The 22,557-nt window shown below is 53.3% G+C and overlaps 1 protein-coding gene across 2 annotated transcripts in view; it reads right to left on the bottom strand.

Moving 5' to 3' along the window:
• Positions 1–21,469, bottom strand: part of FAM3B (FAM3 metabolism regulating signaling molecule B) — a 36,374-nt gene extending 14,905 nt beyond the window's left edge. Inside the window, exons 1-3 of one of the 2 annotated variants that reach the window (XM_080828244.1) lie at positions 21,116–21,469; positions 14,955–15,098; positions 6,795–6,918 (exon numbers count right to left, since the gene is read on the bottom strand). In XM_080828244.1, the coding sequence (XP_080684370.1) occupies positions 6,795–6,918; positions 14,955–15,098; positions 21,116–21,134 (287 nt within the window). In that variant the 5' untranslated portion in view covers positions 21,135–21,469. Of the gene's footprint in view, positions 1–6,794; positions 6,919–14,954; positions 15,099–17,809; positions 17,973–21,115 lie in introns of those variants that run through there. The other variant, XM_080828243.1, reaches the window with a different exon arrangement.
• Between the last annotated feature and the right edge of the window lie 1,088 nt (positions 21,470–22,557).

Genomic DNA, 22,557 nt, shown 5'->3' on the forward strand with positions numbered 1-22,557 from the left:
GGGTACCTCACAGTATATGAAATGAAAAATCTAAACCCATCAAATTTCTAAAAGAAAAAATAGAAGAAAGTTTCTGTGACCTTGAGTTAGGCAAAAAGATCTAAGATATGACACAAAAAGTATGATCCTAAAATAAAATTAAAAAAAAAACTGGTAAACTGGACCTCATTAAAATTAAAATATTTCTGCTTTGATAAACACAGTTAAGAGAAGAAAAAGGCAAGCCACAAACTGGGAGAAAATATTTGCAAATCATGTATTTGATGAAGGACTTGCATACAGCATATATAAAGAAATCTCAATAATAAGAAAAAAAAATGAAAACTGGACCACAGACTTAAATAGATACTTCACCAAATAATGATACACACATGGCAGATAAACACATAAAAAGAGATGCACCGGGACGCCTGGGTGGCTCAGTGGGTTAAGCCGCTGCCTTCAGCTCCAGTCATGATCCCAGAGTCCTGGGATCGAGCCCAGCGTCGGGCTCCTTGCTCAGCAGGGAGCCTGCTTCTCTCTCCGCCTCTGCCTGCCTCCTGCCTCTCTGCCTGCTTGAGTGCTCTCTCTCTCTCTTTCTCTCTGACAAATAAATAAATAAAATCTTTAAAAAAAAGAGAGAGAGATGCACCATCATTAGTTATTAGAAAAATGCAAACTAAAACCTCAGATACCATTACATCTCTATTAGGATGCCCAAGATTAGAAAGACTGACCATACAAGTGTTGGTGAGTATGGTGGTGGACCAACATTCATACACTGATGGGAATCTAACAGCCTCAACCATTTGCTTTCATCCCATTTTCTTCTTGTTTGCATGGTTTCCAGAAAAAAAAAAAAAAAGCCCAATGTAACTCTTATCCTTCTTCCTTTATAGGTAAGTGGGAGTTTTTTGTTTGTTTAGTTTTGGTTTGCTTCTGGCTTCTTACAAGATTTTCTCCTTGCCTTTGGTCCTCTGTAGTTTGAATATAACATACTTGGGTGTAGATATTTTAGTGTTTATCTTACTTAGTATCATTAAGCTCCCTGGATCTGCGGTTCGGTGTCTGTCAATAATTTTAGAAAATTTTCAGCAACACTACTTCAAATATTTCTGTTCCTTCTCTCTCCCTTCTTCTGGTTCCCTATTACACGTTATGTCTTCTGTACTTGTCTCACTGTTCTTGGATATTCTGTTCTTTTTTTTGTTTTTTCCTTCAGTCTTCTTCTTTTTTTTTTTTTTTTCTTTCTTCTCTTCCCCCTCCACTCTGGGAAGTTCCTTTGACATATCCTCAAGCTCACTGATCCTTTCCTTGGTTGCATCTGTTCTACTGATGAGCCTATCAAAGGTGTTTTCCATTTCTGTTACAGTCTTTTCAATTTCCACTATTTCCTTTTGATTCTTTCTGAGGGTTTTTATCTCTCTGCTTGCATTACTCATCTGTTCTTATATTCCGCCCACCTTTTCTATTGGAGCCTCTGGCATATTAATCACTATTGTTCAAATTCCTGGTCTACTAATTGCAAAATCTCTGCCATATTCGAGTTAAGTTCTAATACTTGCTCTATCTTATCAAATTGTGCTGTTTGCCTTGCTATTTTTGTTAAAAGCCAGACATGGTATGTCAGTTAGAAGGAACAGAGATAAATAAAACTTTACTCTGAAATCTTTATGTTCATCTGGCTAGGAGTGAGCTGTTTGTTATTTGCTGTGGCTGTAGGTGTCAAAGACTAAGACTTCTCCCCTATGTCTTGGGTATCCCAAGAGACTCTTTTTATCTTTTATTTATTTTTTGAGACTCTTTTTGGGGGTTTAGCCTTATGGTTCTTTTGAGCTGTAACCCCATTATTTTAAAGGAGCTTATTTATGTGGTGGTAAGTTGTGGGGAAGGGGAAATGTTCTACAGCCCTAAGATTGGGTCTCAGTCTTTTGGTGAGCCTGTGTCACGAGGTGGTGGCCTTCACAGGTGGCCATATTTTTTTCTTTCACTCCTTAGGTGATCCAGGAAGGTGAGAAGGAATGATGCTGGGTATTTCCGTCCAACAGGGAAGTTAGTACCTGGTAAAACTCACACTGGTTAGACTCTGGCAAAACAATTTCCCTTGAAGGTAGACCATTGTTAAGGAGAAGAGAACACTGTGGGTATATTTCAGAATAGCTACTCTCCCTTCCCCCTGACAAAAGCATGAGTGGACTCTTCTTTGATCTTCACTCTGAGCCAGGTGGGCTTCCTGGCAGAAAAACTCAGGAGAGTGTAGGGGGTTCTCTAGGAGTTTTAATCTCTCAAAACAGTCCAAATTCAGTCTCCAGCAACTAGTCAATTGCCCCTGCAGGATCCCTGTCTGACACTGGCTCTAGCTGAGGTATGATTCTGTGAATTCACCTGTCTCTCCCATTTTCAGGGCGTTAGGTTGTCCTGTGACCTCAGTTCTCTGATATGCATGTGTTTCTTGTCTGTAGCATTATTGGGAGTTGATGTGCTATGATCTAAGAGTTGCTCTCCTTCACTGGTAACCTTCAGACCACTTACTATTACGTGAGATACATTTGTTCTCTGTGATACCATCATGCTTGGGTTGCTTTCTGGTTTTGCTGCTTTTTTAAAATTTGAAATTTTTGCTTTCACTATACAGTTTGTATTTTTTTTTTGCTTTGTTAAAGATCATATATTAACTAGAGCACAAGCATATTTAAAATTACCATTTTAGTAAGTGAAAAGATAAAACATGGAGAAGATTTTTAAACACACAAAAAAGCCCAATTACTTTAATATATAAAGAATCTTGTACATAGACCAAAAAAAGGCCAGTGAAAGAGGTGAAAATGGGCAAGAGGTATAAACAGATAGTTTATAGAAAATAAATACAAAGGCTCTTAGCATAAAAGGTCCTCAATTCATTCTTTTTTTTTTTTTAAGATTTTATTTATTTATTTAACAGACAGAGGTAACAAGTAGGCAGAGAGGCTGGCAGAGAGAGAGGAGGAAGCAGGCTCCCCGCTGAGCAGAGAGCCTGATGCGGGGCTCGATCCCAGGACCCTGGGATCATGACCTGAGCAGAAGGCAGAGGCTTAACCCACTGAGCCACCCAGGCGCCCCGGTCCTCAATTCATTCTTAACAAGAACAATGAAGTTAAAAATCTGATCTGAGACTTCCATTTTCATCTCTCAGAATATCAGAGATCCAAGTGTCTTTCAGTGTGCTGTGCTGGACAGACTATGGGGAAACAGTCATTCTTGCTGTGCTAATCTGAGTCCTCCGAGGGACAAAGATCAGAACAGGATAGAACACACAAGAATTTGTATAGGGGAAATGCCTACAAGAGGAGGTGGGGCAGGGGCTGGGTTAAGCACGGAGAGCTGTCAGACCACAATACAAGTCTGACCCTGAGCAAAGGATGGGGGACCAAGCCTGGCTGGACGTGTTTCAGGTTGCCATGCAGTCTCAGGAGGGTTTGGCAAGGCCACAGGAGCATCTAGAATCCATGCTGGCCAGCAGGAGAGCTTGGGTCTTCCAGGAACAGGCCTGCCTGGGGTCCCTCTGTGCCTACACAGATTCTCTCCTTCACAAGCCTCCCTCTGGACTCGCCTGAGCTCCTTCTTTAATGAGGCCTGACTTTTGGACTTCTGTGTTCACCTCTGCAGTGCCCAGTTTTAGAAGATTCCTGGCAACTCAGTTTCTCCAGATCCCCCTCCCTCTGATGGCCAATCACCCTCCTTATCCGATTGGGGCCCCACCCAAGTGATGTCTGATCACCCTGTCTTCAGCAAAACAGAGGAGGAGTCTAGGAAAGTGGAAGGTGCCGTATCCTAGAAAGCGGAGCTCCAACTCCAGAGAGGGGTACTAGGTCATCCCAGGATGGCAGTGGAGAGGAACGCCAGGCAACAGCTGCCTGGTGCCCTGAGAGCAAGCTGGCTGACCCGAGTGGGTCAGAAGGCTCCAGAAGATGAACCTGATGAGTATCTGATGTGAGATCAGATTTATTTTCACTAGAGGAATGCTTAGGGATGACACTGATATAAGTACATGGAAAGCCAAGCAAGCAACAACGAACAAAAAGACAAGGGTACACAGTAGTCGCGCACACAACGTAGGGTACACAGTAGTCGCGCACACAACGTAGGGTACACAGTAGTCGTGCACACAACGTAGGGTACACAGTAGTCGCTCACACAACGTAGGGTACACAGTAGTCGCGCGCACAACGTAGCGTACACAGTAGTCGCGCGCACAACGTAGCGTACACAGTAGTCGCGCGCACAACGTAGCGTACACAGTAGTCGCGCGCACAACGTAGCATACACAATAGTTGCGCACACAACATAGGGTACACAATAGTTGTGCACACAACATAGGGTACACAATAGTTGTGCACACAACATAGGGTACACAATAGTCGCGCACACAACGTGCTTCAGCTACAGAGCATCTTCACTTAGCCAGGTGAAAAAAAAAAAAGCCAACTGACCTGGAGGACACCGTTTGAGTGTGTCAGCAGACCAAATGCTCACAGTCACGACTGAAATGCTGACTCTGACCTTCAAAGGGAAGCTTTCCCCATGTCAGTGTGACTTTTCAGGTAAGAGCAGGTAATGGATGTGAGTCTCTGGCAACAAATGACACTAGAAACAGCGCACTTACTCCGGCTTCCTACACGGAGCTGTGACTCCTGAGTCTCTGGACTTTCTGGCCATTGTCCTCCCACCGTTCCTCACTCAATGACACATTCATATCAAGTAAAGCCCTTTGGATTTTCTTCTGGTGGTCTTACTTTTATGCAGACACTGGACTGTAATCAAACTACAATGGCACAGGCCGGACAATAACTGAGTCAGGACCACAGCGAGGAGGACGACGGGAGTGCCAACGGCCAAAGACTGCTCAGCCATGCAGCGGCCAGCCCCCAGATGACGCCTGACACGGGGAAACCAAGAGGCGTGGGCATAAGCCTGCTGCGTGGGGACGGCGAAGGAAGGGAAGGAGGTGGAGGTGGCTGTCCCCAGGGAGGGCTGGTTGTACAAAGGAAACGAGCAGCAGGAACCTGCTTGTCTTTCTGCATAAACACATCTTTTCTTTAGAAGATGATGAATCGCCACGACCCAGCACTTCCTTGTTCCGGGAGTTCACGACCACGAAACGCCACGCTGAGCCAAGCGAGAGTCTCTCCTTGGATCTCTGTTCATGTTCACTCCTCTGTTCCTTTTAACCTGCTTTTTTTGAGGCCACCCCACTTTATGCCACACCGCGTTCTGAAGACCGTCTGGGACACTGTTTGAAAGCAGGCACGCGGCACTTGGGTCCCCCATATTCGTACATTAGCTGTTCCATTAGACAGCCCGACTCAAGTCAGTCTACCCAGTACCTGCATGGATGCCAGGGCAGAATCTGGGCCCGGCCACTAACTAGCTGGGTGACAAGGGGCGAGTTACTGAATCTGCCTATGAAGCCGTTTCCTTTTCTGCACCAAGGGGATGACAAATGGCCCATCTCCCAGGAAGTCCCACGAAGCTGGTGTCTGTGTGTCTGGTTTACACTAGGGAAGTGTGGTGCTCTTGCTCTGAATGGTCAAGAGAAGGCTTCGGGCACTGTGGAGCGGTGGAAAGCCCAGGTTCTGGGGTCTGACTTGGAACAACTCCCCTTCTGGTGACGTGATTTGGAATGAGCATCCCCATCCCACGGTCCCCACCCGCTGCCAGGTCTCCCTACTTCTTTATCATGGGACCCTGCTCGTTTTCATGCCACATCCCGCCTTGTTCCACCCACGGACCTCACTGGCAATCCCATTCGCTGGTCTGCCGTGAGCTGGGGAACCCTGAACCGTGAGGCAAGCCCCCGGAGCATGAAGGCCACGTTTCTCACCATAACTGGCCCACTGAGTGCCCCACCTGGGGGTTCGTGTGGAGAAATGCCTATCGAGAAACTCCCTGGCTGAGTGAAGGAGGCCTTTAGTAAGCGATGGACCCACACAGGGGAACTAGGTTGCCCTTCCCCTCCCAGTATGGACTGGGAATGTGCTGGAGCCACGCAAGGAGGGGAAGCCGAGCCCAAAGCGGTTCGTGCCCCAGTGTGCCACATGCTCTTTAGGAGGACAAGGTCAGCACAGAGACCAACGAACTAAGAGTGGCAGAGAAGGACGGGCAGCGAGGGGGGATTACGACCCAGAGGGAAGGCCATGGGAGCACACGGGGAGAACAGGGCCCTTTGCAAGCTCACAGCCCTCAGAGGGAACCAGCCCCACCCAACCCTGACCTTGGGCGGCTAGCCTCCAGACCGAGAGAATAAATGTCTGTTGTTTTGGCATCTGGTCCGTGGCGATTGGTGACTGCCCAAGCCGGTGCAAACACTAGGCATGCCAGTTCCAGATGGCGGGATTTACTTAGGCTATCGTGGGTCAGGCAGTCCCTCAGACCCGGAGCAAGGAGTGGCGGGCAGCAAAGAGAAACAGCGCCTGCTTTAATCCCAACAGTGAGGCTCATAAAATAAAATGTGAGCAAAACCGTGTCTGCTGAATTTTGGTGTTTCTGTGACTTGGAAGGACCATGCCACCGTTCAATGAGAAGCACAACGTATTTGTTCCGTCTGCAGTCAGAGGAAAGTTCCATCCAGGGACACACCCAGCCATGGTGGGCAGCTTGTCCCCCACCCCCAGGGAAGGCAGAAGGCATGCTCCGTCCCACATGGGGCTCCTAGCCGGTGCCCAGGATCAGGGCCGTGCCCTTCCCTCCGGAGCGCAGATGTGGTGCCTGGCCAGCCCCAGGGAAGGGGAAGAACCGAGAGGGACCGCTAGGTCTTCTTCTTCACCACATGTACTCACAGCTCGTCTTCGAAGCAGATTTTGGCAAACTTGTCCTTGCCGCCCCCGCTGAGCAGGCGATAGGCATAGGTGTTCAAGGGGCATGGGGTCCAGTGATCGCATTTCTGCCTTTTAGGGGCTGGGGCTGCAGCAAACAAGAGTGTAGGAGTCAGCGTCCTGCGACAATTTATCAGACGAGCCCACTGCCCGACCGCGAACAGCGGCCCCTCCCCGGGACTTCACACTGGCAGGACCCTGGTGGAGGGGAGAAGGGGTGACCAGCGTCTCATTGGCGGCGTCAGAAATTCCCCTAAACATACGGTAGATTTCATCTGCGTTTGTCTTACAATAACAAACACGTGAAAGGGAGAGGATGCGGGGTGGGCATCACAGTTTCAGAAGGGGTGGGAGCGCCTGCCCAGGGCTGGTCACCTCCCAGACATTCTCCGTGTGCCACGTGTGTTTTGCATCCCAGCTGAAGAGAGCTCGTTGGGTCTGAGAGGGCTGGCGAACATGGGACAGCCACCCAACCTGTGTATTTACACACCCTGAAACACGCACACACACGCACACACGTACACACAGGCCCGGACCCCCACTCTGGCCATGGCGGACCCCCTTCCTTTCCCTTGAGCCTGAGGCACTGGGCTCTGCTGCCGGGGTGCTGTGAGGTCGGTGCTGACAGGCCAGGGAGAGGGCCCCCAGCACCCCCCCACTGCAGGGCTCAGCCATCGGCAGGCGTGGGGACCTGCCTGAGGCTGCCCCTCCCGAGGCTGGGTGCTCTGTGGCCATCGCCACCACGTGAGCCTCCCTGCTCACCTCGAGGTATGAGTGGCTGAGTGTGTTGCCCCGCTGAGCTGGAGGGGGGAGCACGGGGAAGCCGGTGTGCCCCTAGCCTCGGGGCACTGGGTAGGGGTAGGGGACACAGAGTTCTCCAGGGAGTATGCGCCCCTTCAGAGCCTTCACATCACCCCGCCCCTCCTCACCTGCCCCGCCCCCGGGGCTGACCTCCCTGCTGCTCTGGTTCCTTTCTCTCTAATATCCTATAGTTCCCTTGGCCACGGGATTATTCCTTTTCCTTATTTAATTTCTGCAGAAGAAAGTCAGAAGAAAAGAAAAGCAGAATAAAGGAAAAAGTCCTACACATTCTCACTCTAAAGAATCTTAACTGTTCTACTTTTTGGCACATTTTCTTCCAGACTTTTCTGTGCATACAGGTGGCACCTGCAAAGTTGGTGAACACAGATCAAACATATTCAAGCAGTATGTCACTTACATAAATTTTCAAGTAATATATCCGCTAAGATTTTCTCAATCTCCAGATATCTAAGGTTTAGGGTTAGGTCCAACCATTTACGTGAAAAAATGCTATAAGTACATATATTCTCAGTGTCTCTGGATTTGGGGCACTACAGTGTATTTATTTTAGCTCTTTTTTAAAAAAAATTAATAATATTATCCATTACTTTAAATGTAGAGGCAATTTACCTAAAAACATTGAGCATATCTGAAAATGTAACATACTGTTTAAAAGTGGGTATGTCCTGGGGTGCCTGGGTGGGCTCAGCCGGTTGGGTGTCTGCCTTTGGCTTACGTCATGATCCCAGGGTCCCGGGTAGAGCCCTGTATCGGGTCCCCTGCTCTGCGGGGAGTCTGCTTCCCCCTCTTCCTCTCCCTGCAGCTCTCCCTGCTTGTGTGCTCTCTCTCCCTCTGTCAAATAAAATCTAAAAAAAAAAAAAAAAAAAGTAGGTATGTCCTATTTCCTGACTTACAGACATCCTGTGTAAACAGCCGATCCAGTGCAAATACATTTTTTTTTTAATTGACTTATTTGAGAGAGAGAGAGAGAGACGGAAAGTACATGTGTGCAAACCCGGGGGGGGAGCAGAGGAAGAGGAAGAGAAGCGGACTCTGAGCTTGACGTGGGGCTCGGCCCCAGGACCTGAGCTGAAATCAAGAGTCAGCCGCTTAACCAACTGAGCCACCCAAGAGCGCCCAGAGTGATTACTCCAAAAGTGGGTTGGATCCTCATTTATCCCACCTGTCACCTGCACTGCTTAGTGTAGGTGATGCTGTCCCCTTAACAAGCACAGGGACCTGCTCACTTCTGGGTGGACCCACACAGATGACACCAGAGTCACAGACTGCCCTCCGCTCTTGGAGAAGGACACTGTTGGTGGGTCCTTGTGCCTTCATCACAGGCTGTAGGACTGCATTGGCTATGGGATCCTCTCAACCCAGTGATGGAAAGGACCCAGGTCTGTCCTGAATGTGCTGGGCATGCTGGCAGGTATGATGTGTTCACTGGCAGAGGTGGACAGTCCCCCACGTACCCAACAGATTTTTTTTTAAGATTTTATTTTATTTTATTTTTTGGACAGAGAGAGAGGTCATAAGTAGGCACTGAGGCAGGCAGAGAGAGAGCGAGAAGCAGGCTCCCCGCTGAGCAGAGAGCCCGATGCGGGGCTGGATCCCAGGGCCCTGAGATCGTGACCTGAGCCGAAGGCAGAGGCTTTCACCCACTGAACCACCCAGGCGCCCCTACCCAACAGATCTTAAGAGATAAGGCCCTGAGACCACGTCATACCTCCTGACCCCTACATGGTAGGGTAATCTGGAGACAGAACAATAGCAGATTAATACAGAGCTAGCGATAGTAACAGGAAAAGTTACTCTGCTTTGTTTTAAAGCCAGGAGCCAGGGCTCTAAGTGGGAGAAGGATATAGGGGAAGCAGGTCAGGAGGAAAAAAAGGGACTAGTGAGGGCAGTGTGGGCTGGGTCCCAACTTGAGCTATTTCCTATTCTCAGCTCCACTTGGCTGGGGCTCGGGGACAGGAACAAGGTGATCAGCCCAGAGAGCAAGCGCAGTACCAGACAAGACTCGGCCTGCCCACCTCTCCCACCCTCTTACCCCACACATGCCCCTGAAGGCCTGACGCTGGAGTTTCCCAGGGCGGCCATCCCTGGGGCCCATGTGGATGATCTCCCATTGCCTCCTCATCCTGTGGGGTCATACGGCTGACCACAGGGCAGCCGGCGCCCCTAGGTGCCGAGGTGGGTTGGGAGCAGGACCCCATGCCTCGCAGGGGGTGCCGAGGGCAGGTCTTCCGCGACTGCGGCCTGCCACGCAGAGGCCCCAGCAGAATGTGGGTGCCGTTCAGGTGGGTATGCACAGGTGCATTTTCCCCGAGGGAGGGCCTTGACGTTCATCAGATTCTCCGAAGACAATGTGTCTGTGCCCAGGGAGGACACGGCGGTGGTATTTTCTCACAGGGCCTGGGAGCGGCCGTGTAGTTTGTGTGGCATTTCAGAAAGGCTTGCTTGACCTTCTACCCATTCCCTAGAAGCACAAAACGTCATTATGGGAACAAAGAAATACGATCATAGTCTTTGTTCGGGGTGGGGGTGTGGAGATGTAGACACACCTTCTCAGAAGACAGAGCTTTTTCCAACCCCCACCTCTCCCCGACCATGTTCCCCACCAGATTCACTCCTGATTCACAGATTTTTATTCCAAAACTATCTGTTAAGTACCAGATACTGTGCCACATGTAGGTCCTCAGTGCTTTTTCTGAGATTTCCTTCCCCAAAGATTGGATGGTAAAGCCCACAGGAATCCGTGGGAGCTGATGCCCTGCCAGGAGGAACAGTGGGTCTGCTCATCGGTATCCTGCTTCCCTGTCTCCTGAAAAGCCTGCCTGTTGGTTTAAGTAAGGCCCAGGGCCCTGACCGGCCGTGTGGCTCCAACATGGCAGGCCTCCTGCAGTGAACTGCAGTCTTAGAGGTCATTCTCCTGCCGAGAGAAGTCTTAGCTTACTTCTTATCCTTACATTCCCTAAAACAAATAGAGGTTCTTAGGCTCCACATTGAGCCCATAGATTTTTCATTTCCTGGAGCAGGGTCCAGGAACCTGTCTTTCTGAAATACTTCCTGATTTGGGAACCATGACTACAGTCACCCCTTTAAATGAGGAAGGTAATTCCAGAAACGTGTTCCTGCTGTGTATGCCGGGCAAACAAGGAGGGCGCCGCCTGGGCGTGCGTTTGCCCACACTGTAGCCAGGTCAACTCGCCCCATTGTTCTGGATGAGATTAAAGTCCAGTCCACAGAAATAACAGCCCAGAAGCCACCGAAGAGTGCTGGTCTCTCTGACGGTCAGTGATAATGGTTTCTTGGGTGTCCCGAGGGCGGGGAAGGGGGACAGAATGTCAGCACACCGGTTTGTCCTGCTCGGTGGTGCCGATGTGGAAGGATGCCCCATGAAGAGACTGTGGGGCATGGCACTGTGTCACCTCTCCTGGACCTCTGTCTCCATGTCCCCCTACAGACAGTGGCATTGCTGCTTCTGTGCCCTTGCTGTGGGGGCCAGGTAAGGTTGCTAAGGCCCTACCAGCTAGAGGGGGCAGCACCCTGCATGGGAGGGTTCATTTTGGAACCAGAAAGAACCTCAGACATAGAGACACCAGCAATGTCCCTTCCATGACAGAGGAGGGATCGCGAAGGCAGTGACCACTAGTTGGGGGCAGAATTAGAATTAAATGTAGTTTTTCCGGCTTCTTCTTGTGACAGCAGGCATTAGCGGTTGCCAGCTCATTCCATCTTGGCTGAGGATCTAGGAAGGTGGCTCAACAGGGCTGACTTGGTTAGCCTGGTTCGGTCTCACCAGAGCTTCTAAAGGATGATTCAATGACCTCACAGCTGAAGTATATGGAGAAACTTTCAACAGGGCTCTCCTTCTACTTACTCTCTCCTGAAACCGATCTTTGGGGCCTGGGGTTCTAAGCTCTGTGGGGTGTGTATGTGGCTTCCAACCGGACTTACTCGTCCATAGGTGCAGAAATTCTCCCTGCACGGACACTTACTGACAAAATACTTGTTAACACTGCATGCCGTCCTCACCGCCACAGGGACAGCGGTGGACGGAATAGCTCTCACACCTTGAGTGCAAGAGACAGAAAGCAAGCTAAGATAGATCATCACTGACTGTGATATATGCTATGTGGGGAACAGGCATTGACAGCCTCCAATGTATATAAAAACTCCCTGCAAATCAACAAGAACAGAACCACCCCGCAGAAAATGGGCAAGACACAAATGCAAGATCTGCAGAAGGGGGCGGGGCACGGGGACAAAGGCCCGGTGCACACCGTCGCAGCCTGCCCCAAACGGCCCCCGGCCCCCGGCCAAAAGGTCAGCACATTTAGGCAACGGCTACACATCCGCAAAATAGGACAGCTGGTTCTGCGACGAGGTATTCAAACAGAAAGATGTCCTTAAACACCTCAAAGGGGTTGGGGGGGACTGACATGGAAAATGGGGAGAAGGGGCAGGAGACAATAAAACCAGAGCAGCCCTGGTCCATGGTCATGAAGGGGCCAGACCGGTGGGAAGCCCTCTCACTCAGTATGAGGAATGGGGTGACCTGGAGTGGTCAGTGCATGGACTCCTAACTACGGCCGAGGGTCCGGAGTAGGAAGAGAGGGGCCAGGTCTAGAAAACCAGAGAGATTCAGGGGAACTTGGGATGGGCTCAGATTTACAGTCTCGTAAAGACGGCAGGGCGGGGGCGGGGGGCAGCATGCGACATGAGGATGGTATGAACCCTGGGGAGCACGGATTGCAGGGTAAGAATTAACTTCAGAAAACCCAAGCCAGGATCGCAGGGCCTCTGAGGCCACACAGGGAGTTGGGTCCCTTTATGGGAATAGTTTAGGGGCTCCTGGGTGGCTCAGCTGGTGACGATCTGCCTTCAGCTCAGGTCATGATCCTGGGGTCCTGGGATCGAGTCCTGCATTGGGTTCCCTGCTCAGTGGAGAGCCTGCTTCTCCTGCTTCTGTCTCCCCCGCCTCCCCACCAAGCTTGTGCTCGCTCTCTCGCTCGCTCTCTGGCAAATAAATAAAATCTTTTTTTTTTTTTTTTTTTAAAGAATAGTTTACGAAGTGGAAAAGCAGCCCACGGATTAGTGAAAGCCCAAGATCGGGGTAGGGTGTGTGCGTCGGGGCCGAGTGCAAGTGGGCTCAGTCGGGACTGCCCTGGCCCCGGGGGTGGCACTCAGCATGTGCCTCCGGCTCCTCCGCCCCTTTCTCTCCATGCCCAACACTGATCTCACATGTCAACATGCCCCTCCCTTGGCTTCACGTTGGACCAGACATGAGGGGTCACTGAGGACGTTTAGAACAGACATGTCCAGGAGGGTGTCAGAGTCATTGTGTTGAGCTGAGTGCAACAGAGTTTCCCGTGCTGAGGGCAGGGGCTACACTCGTCCTTGAACCCTGTCCAAAGCCAGGGATCAACACCTCCCTGGGTACTCCGCAGGCATGGAGGAATGCAGGTGTCCAGAGGGGCCAGGTACCTGCCGAGGCAGCATCTGACCAAACCAAAGGGCACCTGTGCTTTCTCTGAGGCCATTCCCTGGGGACATGACAACGGCACGGAGTGAGCCCTGCTACAAAGCCCGCAGAGCCCCAAGGCTGATGCAGTGCCTTCTACTCTCTTAGCCACAGGAGCCCCAGACCCTCCATCAATCACTAGGCTCAACCCCCAAACTCTGAGCCCACCAGATGCCCAGGAAAGCTGCGTCCCTCCGAAGTGGAGCCCCAGCCAGCCGGAGCCAGGATGCAGCCCTCACACCAGCTGCAGCCACCCCTCTACGGCGCTCCTGCCACATTTGGGTTTCTAATAACCGGACAGTGCTGTAGTCCCAAGGGAAGGTGACAGGGCCTCCCTGGCCTGCACTGGTAGGAGTGGGAAACTTGTGAATGGGCTCTTCTGGAAGGACTGGCATCAGAGGCAGCTCCTAGGAGCAAACTCATGTGCTGGGCAGACTTTGCATTTCATGTGACAACAGAGAAAATGAGAAGGACTTGAGGGTGTCCCCCACACCCTCACATGGAGGGCTCTGCCTCGGTGCTGGGCCTCCTCCCCGGTCTGCCCAACGGCAAGCATGGGCACTGTGGAAACTTTATTAAAAATATAAACACCGGGGCGCCTGGGTGGCTCAGTGGGTTAAAGCCGCTGCCTTTGGCTCAAGTCATGATCCCAGGGTCCTGGGATCGAGCCCCGCATCGGGCTCTCCGCTCAGCAGGGAGCCTGCTTCCTCCTTTCTCTCTCTGCCTGCCTCTCTGCCTACTTGTGATCTCTGTCTGTCAAATAAATAAATAAAATCTTAAAAAATATATAAACACCAAGGGGCCTTCGGTGGAACACCTGGTTTAGCATCCCACTCTTGGTTTCGGCTCAGGTCATGGTCTCAGGATCCTGAGATCGAGCCCCACGTCAGGCTCCACACTTGGTGCTGAGTCTGCTCGACATTATCTCTGCTCGACATTATCCCTCTCTCTCTGCTCTTCCTTCTGCTCTCTAAATAAATAAATTCTTTTTTTTTTTAAATTAAAAAATAGAACAGTTGGTCACAGTTGATTTCTAGAAACTGTCGGGCTTTGGGGGTGGGGTAGTAAAAGGCAATTAATCTGAAAAGGAATCACTTTTATACATTTAAAAAAAAGTTTATTATTTTTAAAGATTTTCTCTTTAAGCAGTCTCTACACCAACACGGGGCTCAAACTCTCAACCCCAGACCGAGAGTCACAGGCTCCACTGCCTGAGCCGGCCAGGCGCCACCCTCCCCCGCCCCCAACTTTTACAAATTTTTTAAATCATCACCCAATTCTCCATATTTGTGCAAACAAATTTTCTATAATTTACTTCTGTATTAAAAATATTCCAGCCTACCTATTTACAATGAGATTCCCAAAAAGGGGACCGATTACCCCTTGAGCGTCTGCCTGTTTTCCAATGGAGAGTCTAACGAAGACTTTGTGATTTCACGTCATTCCCTAATGAAGTTCTATTCCCAGTGCTAATTTTTATTGAACGCATCTTGGAAATGGGGTTTCTTTGCTTTCCTATCATCATAATTTGCCTTGGGAGGTCTCACACAGGGATGAGCAGGGGTGTCTACCTCGGAAAGGGGTGAGAACTGAAGGGGCAGGTATCCCCGGCCCCCCCCCCCCCCCCGCCCCGTCCTTTCCTCCTCCCTCCTCCCGCCCCTCCCCCTTCCCCTCCTCCTCACTCTCTCACACCATCCTCATCACCAACATCAACACAAAAAGGCCAGCTGGGGCAGAGCTGCGGCCAGACCCCGCTCCTCACTGCCGCGACTGCGGCGGGGCTCGGTACTCACCCTTCAGGAGGGGCTTCTCCGAGATGCTCCTGAGGTTATAGACCGCACTGGTCAGGGAGACCTCCGGGATGAGCTCTGCGAGCAGGTACCCGGAGTACCATGCGCATATGGAGGCGAAGAAGAAGACCACGGTCCTCAAAGTGCCTGGGGACAGACAAGTCGCCACTGTGATGCCTGGGGGACAGATGCCATCCTAAGCCCACTTCGTGCACCAGCGTCTGACCGGCACTCTGAGAAGTTCGCCCGCGGGGAAGTGGCAGGTGGGGATGTAATGAAGCCACCACTACTCAGTTGGTGTTGCTTGTTGCTTGGACTAAGCATTCGAGGTCACAGCGACAGATGACAGAAACAAGACATGGGTGTTTTCCACGCCAAGTTCTTCTGTTTGCTGTTTAGAGCTTCCTCAGATGGTGACATCGGTGATTCATTAGTGGCCTCGTGACCCAACACGCCTGACATGGGCCTAAAGACCAAAGCGGCTCATTCCTTTGGGAGGAGCCTTTTGGAAGTGGACTGCAAAGTCCAGAGGGCAGGGACTGTTTTGTTAATGCTGAGAACAGCACCTGGCGCCCTGTGAACCTGCCAAGGGTCCTCTTGACCCTGGGAAAAGCCACCGGACCTGTCATTACCATCACAGACCCGCTTGCAGGGAAACCCAAGCTTTGCAGCAGCGGCAAATCCCTGGAGGTGATCCTTCTGGCTAATTGGCTCTGGTATCTTCCTCCCAGTTTTTAAGGAAAAGGCATTCCCCACTCTGAGGTCAGGGGAGGCCGAGGGGACAGCTCTCTGTCCCTTCATAGACAAACTGATGCCAGACCTTTCCGATTTTACCCCCTAAATATCTCACAGAGCAGGACTCGTTCAGGATCACCAAAAGGGCTACAAGGCAGAACAAGGAAGGAAAGGAGGGAGGGAGGAGAGGAGAAAGGAGAGGGAGGAAAGAGAAGGGAGGGGAGCGGTGGGGAGGGGAAGGCCCTCCCACCTGACCCCACAACACCCTTGGCTGTCTCACTCCTGTACCCACTCGGGCCAAGCACCTGGAAATAACCACCCCTCCCATAGCCCCAGGCCTCCCCTCCCACTCCTGCGCTGGCCAAGGCCTCCAAATCCTCCATGCGGCCCGTGCCCCGCCCCCTGATGACAGGCACCCCGGTCCTCCCTCGATGATACTCCCCACGGGGCTCCCACTCTGTGGACATGTCCTGGCCTTCTCCGCTGGCTTTCCCTCCCAGGGCACAGCCTGGGCCTCTCCTCCGGATCCCAAGATGAGTTTGCCCAGACACTCAGTTCTGAGTTCCGCACGGGGGTGCCGTATTGCCAGCCTGCTCTCCGCACTCTGAGATGTCCCAGAGGAAACCTCTTCACTGCCCCCAGTTTCCCAGATCTGCTCCTGACCCTGTATGGCTCATCTCAGCAGATGGATGGGGTCAGAGGCCAATACCTGGGATTCTTCCTTTATTTCGCACTTCCCCTCCCAGCCCTGATGGAATCCACCGGCCGGCCTCGCTGGGTTTACCAACACCATCAATCTCGCCTCCGTAGACTTCTCTTGTCTCTACTGCCTCCCCCTGCGCAGGCCACCACCATCTAAGTCTTCCCTCACTGGCCGAGAGCAAAACCTCCCCGTCCCGTGGTCCAGACAACGTGTGGACTCATCCCAGGGGATGTAATAAAGGCTGCAGCACAGCTTTGTCCCGGTCCCCGGCACAGAAGCCTAAAGCCCTTGGTGTCTCCGATCTGTTAGGACCCCTGCTGTTACTCCTCTCAACCACATCTGAGTCTGTTCCTGCAGGGGACAGCGCTGGAGGGCTGTCCTCAGGCCCTTAGGCAGCTTTAAGGGAGGGGCTGGCTGCGTGCCCGCAGGGCTGGTGCTTTCCGCCCTGCCCCCGAGCTCCAGGAGGAAGCTGAAAGGAAGCCTGAGCTGGGTATGAAGCCAATGCCATAGTGAGACCCAAGAGCCCTGGACTCCCGAGGCCCGAGGCTGGGCCCCTTCCTGATGGTTCACACGCGGATGTATGGGGCTGGTGATGCACCGGGACGGCAGGGGGCAGAGGCCCAGACCTCCCAGGCTGGGGCCCTCCCAGTATTCCACCAGGACCCCTCCTGGCTGGCTGGTGCTCTGGGCCTGTGGACCGTCCACAGGGATGTGCTTGTGCCTGGGGAGGCTCATGAGCCCAGGGGGCGGCGCTGACGGAATGGGGTGGGATGTTTCGGATTCACCCAGACGAGCCGGTCTTTTTCAAGTGTGCGCGTCCACATCCACGACATTCTTCCATTTTCCAAACCATGTGGTCTAAAGTTGTTAGAAGGTTACGCAGGGGTGGGACAGGGTAGACCGTTTGCAGGGCTGGGACAGGCAGGGGTGGGACAGGGTAGGCCGTCTGCAGGGCTGAAGGGACACCTCAAGCAGAGAAAACCAGCCCCAGGAAGCAAAGTGAGAGCCGGTTCTGGCAACTCTGTTTGCTCTGTGCTGGGTCACACGGATCCAGGGGGGCCTCGGCCCTGTCCTGCGTGTACCTTTGCATCACTCTGTCCTCTGCCTCGGGGTGCTCTCCTCCATGACCTCCGGCCCTCTCCCTCCCCCTCCACGGCTCCCCCTCCCTCAGTCCAGCCTGCCGCACACCCTCACATCAGCCCATCACGCGCCTTGTTGGCAGAGCACACCGAGGGTCTTCCCTCTCCAGGACTGTGCCCGCGCACCAAGACAGCATGTGGGTAGTGGAGGTTCCAGAAAATTCCGTCGGACGCGCAGTATGGAATGACTGCTGGAAACGGAGTCAGCATCAGTAGTGTCAGGCTCAAAGGCAGCAGCAGTCCAGTGTGTCCCGTGTGTGTCAGATCACAGCTGGACTTACTTTGTCCAAGTGTCATAGTTAAAGAAGACAATCGGCGAACCAGAGACTCTTCGCAGAACCTTCTAGTCACCATGTCTCATGTGAAGTCTTTGAGCAGAGGTGCTGTTTAGCTACTGGAGCAGAACACAATGCTACCTTCCACACGAGTAAAGGGCAGCGACACGGAAGGGAGACGTGGTCCTGTCGCAATGAATAAGGACACGTGAGCGGAAGTGACAGGGAGGACCACGTGGAACGACTAGCAGTCCAAGCGTCCTCGTAGGCGCAACTATAAACCGTGGCTGGCCTGGCCTGCAAGGCGGTGAGCTCCCAACCCTGGACACGCTCCAGCGCTCCCCGCAAGGCTGTAAAGTCCCCGTGCTTCGGGTGAGGGGTGAACCAGTGATGTTCCAGCTGGGAGCAGCTGGACTCTGAAACTGGCCGAGAGAAGCCAAGACCCAGAGCCAGAACCACCTCCAGGCGGAGGGCAGATCCGGCTGCACAGACTGGGACCAGTCCACTGCGAGAGTCTGGGGACCCGTGCCAGCGGGGAGCTAGACCAGCAGCCCTTGTGCAGGCCTTATATTCCTGGAAGTACCTGGCTGCCAGGGGGACAGACCTGGGAGCCAGACCAGCTGGGGCCAGCCAGTCTCGGGGATGGACACCTGCTTCAGTCCCCAGGGTGAGTGCACACCAGGCGGGACCCGAAGCAGTTCCCCGAGACAGGCTCGGACCCTGGGCAGCAAAGAGCCCCGCGTCCCAGTGGGGCACAGGTGAGCACTCCTTTGGGAACAGTGGGAACCAGACCCCAGCTAAGATGGCTCCCTGGACCTGCGTGGGACTTCCCGGAGGGGGGGCGGTAAGGACGGGGAGGAAGTATGCTGAGTTCAGGAACCTTCTGTGATCCTGTAACCAGGATCTGGCCTTTTCTCATAAAGTAATAAAGTCATCCGCAGTGGCTGACAGACAGGTCCTCCTCTGGGCTTCTAACCAGCAGGTGTCACATGGAAGGGTCAGAGCAAAGACCAGTCCCAAGCACGGCGGGGGGTCAGTTACAGTGCTCTTCAGCGACCCTCACTCACGCTGCATGTGCGCCTCTGTGTGTATCTCCTACCCTCACCCCCACGCTCAGATTCTTGGGATCTCAGGTTGGTCCCGGACCCTTCACTTACACTGGAGAAGACAGCAGTCCCAAAACCAATTTGCATTCGGCCAGGCTACAGGTCTAGGAGATCTCAGGGCACCCTCCTGCCCCTCTACCCCGGGGACCCTGAAGAAGGCAACTCTGAAGCCCTAAGAACACACTTTGGTGCCATCTCCTTCAATATGACGTAGGACGAGGAAGCTGTCACTAGCAGCCTTGCCAAAGGGAACCCAAATCCCCTTCCCCTAGAGACGGCCACACCTGCTCCTTTTGCCTTGGGGAGTGGGGAGTGAGAGAGGGCTGAGAGCCGGTGAGCTGCTTTGTGGCTTCAGGCTCCGCTGGCTTCAGTGTCCACTGCTGTCCCTGTCCTATTGACTGAGGCTTTTTGGTAGAAAGGCCAGGAACAGACACATCTGAACACCACAGGAGGTCTGGAAGGGAACCTGCCTTGAAAGTTTCACACACCAATGACCTGCTTTTGAGCACTTCGGATAACCACTACTAGGCAGCTGTCCTAGGACAGGGGAAGAGTGGTGGTGGCTTAACCTACCACATCCCTTCGTTCCATCAGAATGTCCCCCCATGATCTTTCTACCTGGGACAGACCCAGGGCTTGACCCAAGTATCCAGGAAAATGGCGCTTCCAGGAATGTTGCCAAATCCCGAGCTCACAAAGTCCAAAGTGACATGGTTCTGAGATTCTGTGGGCGACTCTCTCTTAACCACACATGTCCATATAAATACAGATCTGAGTTATGCCAAAGCTTTATACAAAAGGACCACATGGGCCACGAATGACTCACAAGGGCCATGTGTTGGTAGGGGAAAGTACTCTAAGAATACTCAGCATTTTCCACCAAGTAGCCAGCAAAATGTTATAAGAATCTAGAAATAATGAAAAAAAATCTTCCAAAATACTTATCAGTAATGCCCCATCGCTTCTTGGACTTTTGGCTAAGATCAAGTAAAAATAATGCCCCAAAGGAGATGTTTTCTCCCCAAAAAAAAGACATACATTGCCACCCATTTATACAATCCACACAAGTTACCAAAAACAGTGCTGTTCATAAACAGTTTTGTAGAGAACAGGACTATTTCACACAATAAAGAAAAGTCTTGAAATCTGTCTTGCCAGACTTTGGGAATGGAGCCGCAAAGGGTGGTGTTTAGAACGTTCTGGAGTGTGACCACACAGCTGGAATGTGTGCCCCAAGGAAAGAGGACGGTTTAGTCCACCACCTCCTGGCAGACAAGCTGCCCTCCAGGGATGGGGACTGGCCACTAAAGGAGCCCAGAGAACTTTCCATTTCTGAACTTCCCATTTTTGCACAAGGTATGCTGCCTTGCTCCAGAAGAAAAGAGCAAACCCAGTCAGGAAGAACAAAGGCAGGCGGGTTAACCCGGAACCCCAGAGCGAGCCCTATAAGGCGAGGCAGGCAGGCAAGTGACGGGCTGACAGAGGCTGCGGTCAGAAAGGAGGCCCTGAGAGACAACGTGCCTGGTGGGATGACTTTTGTTTCCTCTTCCCTTTTTCCTGTTTTTTTTTTTTTTTTTTTTTTTTCCCAAGCCTTCTGCAGTCTCAAGTAATTTGGTATTTGGAAAATATAAAAATGGCCTTACAGAGAGATGCTAGCGGAAGTTTTACAGCCAGTGTCCATGCGGCATTCGCATTCGCCCGTCCCCACCCGACTTAAGCAACCTCGCTGCCCCTCACTTGTCATGACTTCCTGGGCTGGGCAGCTGGATCTGTGGCTAGTGACCCTCCACCCTCGCCCCTCGCCCCTCGCCAGAGCAGCACGGTGGAGGGGTGGGGGGGGGAGCCCAGAAGCGCCCCTACTCCGCAGCTGGCCGCCCTTTGTCTGCAGCGGCAGGTGCCCTCCCCGGTGGACGGAGCCCCCTCCTCTCTGCCTGCGCTCCCCTGCTGCCTACTTTCCAGGCAGGGCATCAGACTCACGGAGTGGGAGACGGTGTCGGACTATCCGCACGGAAACCGGCGACTTTGCCCCTGCCGCAGCCGCTTTCTGAACCCAGGGCCCGGGCAAGACCCGGCCCCGCGCCTGCCCCGCCCTCGGGCCCGCGCAGCGGCGGCGGGGGCCGGGGGCTCCCAAGTAGGGCGAGGGGACGGCTCTCCCCGGCCCGGCCCGAGTCCCCTCTCCCTCCTCCGGCCGGGAGGTCGCACTCACCCGCCGTCCCCAGGCGCATCTTCCAGGTGCAGCTCTCTGGCGACCCGAGCGAGCCTCGCAGGGGCCCCGCGGCGACAGAGACGCACCCTCGAAGCGGCCGGCGGCAGCGGGGAAGGAGAGCAAAGGGCGGGACGAGGGCAGACGGGCCTGACGGAAGCGCGGGCCGGTGCGGGCCGGGCGGGTGCTGGCCTGGCAGGAGCGCGGGGCGGCGCCCACGAGCTCGGGCTGGCAGCCGGGGCGGGATGCTCCCTCCGCCGGCCCTCGGCGGGCTCCCAGGGGGCCAGGAGCGACGAGTCGGGTTTGTTCCCGCCCAGGACGCTGTGTCCGCCCCCCACCCCTGCCCTTCTTCTTTTCGAAGATTCTATTTACCCGAGAGACAGAGCACAAGCAGGGGGAGCGGCAGAGGGAGAGGGAGAAGCAGGCTCCCCGCTGAGCAGGACCTCCCACCCCCAGGGGCCTGGGATCATGACCTGAGCTGAAGGAAGGTGCTTAACCGTCGAGCCCCCGGCCCCAGGGACACTGTGTCCCTTAACCGTTCTTTCGCACCCGCAGCGGCCAGTTTAATGTCTCACGGGGGAAAGGGCTACAAAGAGAAATGAGCATGGCCTGAGCCTCTTATACATCAAAGCAGGGTTCAAGCTGGAAGTCAACTCCCCGGGGCCAAGGTCGCAAGTCTCCTTGCCTCCTCGGGGCAGTCCTGCTGCCGCTGTGGTGTGCGCCCCCCAGCACAGCCCTCCACCTCTTGTCTCCTCCTTCACTTCAGGCTTGACTTGGGGGAGAGGGGTAAGGACAGTGCCCCCTACTCCACGGTCAGGGTCACAGGGGTGCAGGTCCTTTTGTTCATACAGAGGCCAGGGGTGCCAGGGCGGGAGTGTGGCAGGTGTCGGAAGAAAGCATCCCAGAAGACACGCCAGCTGCTCTCTGTGGACTTACATCCCGACGTCCACCAGGCTTCTGTCGCTCTTTGGAACACACTGTAGTCGTAGTGGCCTCAGGCTGCCCAGGGCAAGTTAAGGCTCCAAGCGCCGCTGGTCATTTACCGAAAGAGTATTCGAGGTGGGCAGGGTTCTACAGAAGACCCACTCCCACTCCCAGACCCTGCGGGCCCCACACGTCTCCCCTTTTCCTGTTTCTCCTCTCTGGAAAGCCCAGAGGCCTCGACAGTGCAACACAAAGTCCCTTCCCCTAGTCCCGGGATACCCGTCACGCTGTGGCTGTCAGAAGGGGCTTCACCATGACCCTCCTCCACCAGTCTTTGCCTCCTGACAGCTCCTGGGTGGCCCCGTCCAGGGGGCCCGGGGACGCAAGTCCCGTGAACAGTTTGGCTTTACTCTTCCAGGTCACTCGTCCCCCGACTGGCTCCCAAATCCGGGAGATCAGAAGATAGGATCTGCACAGTTCCCAGGACTTGAGACGTGTACGCATGCCTGCCTGGGCATTAA

Source organism: Martes martes (genome assembly GCF_963455335.1).
Source record: "Martes martes genome assembly, chromosome: 1".
NCBI classification, from domain to species: domain Eukaryota; kingdom Metazoa; phylum Chordata; class Mammalia; order Carnivora; family Mustelidae; genus Martes; species Martes martes.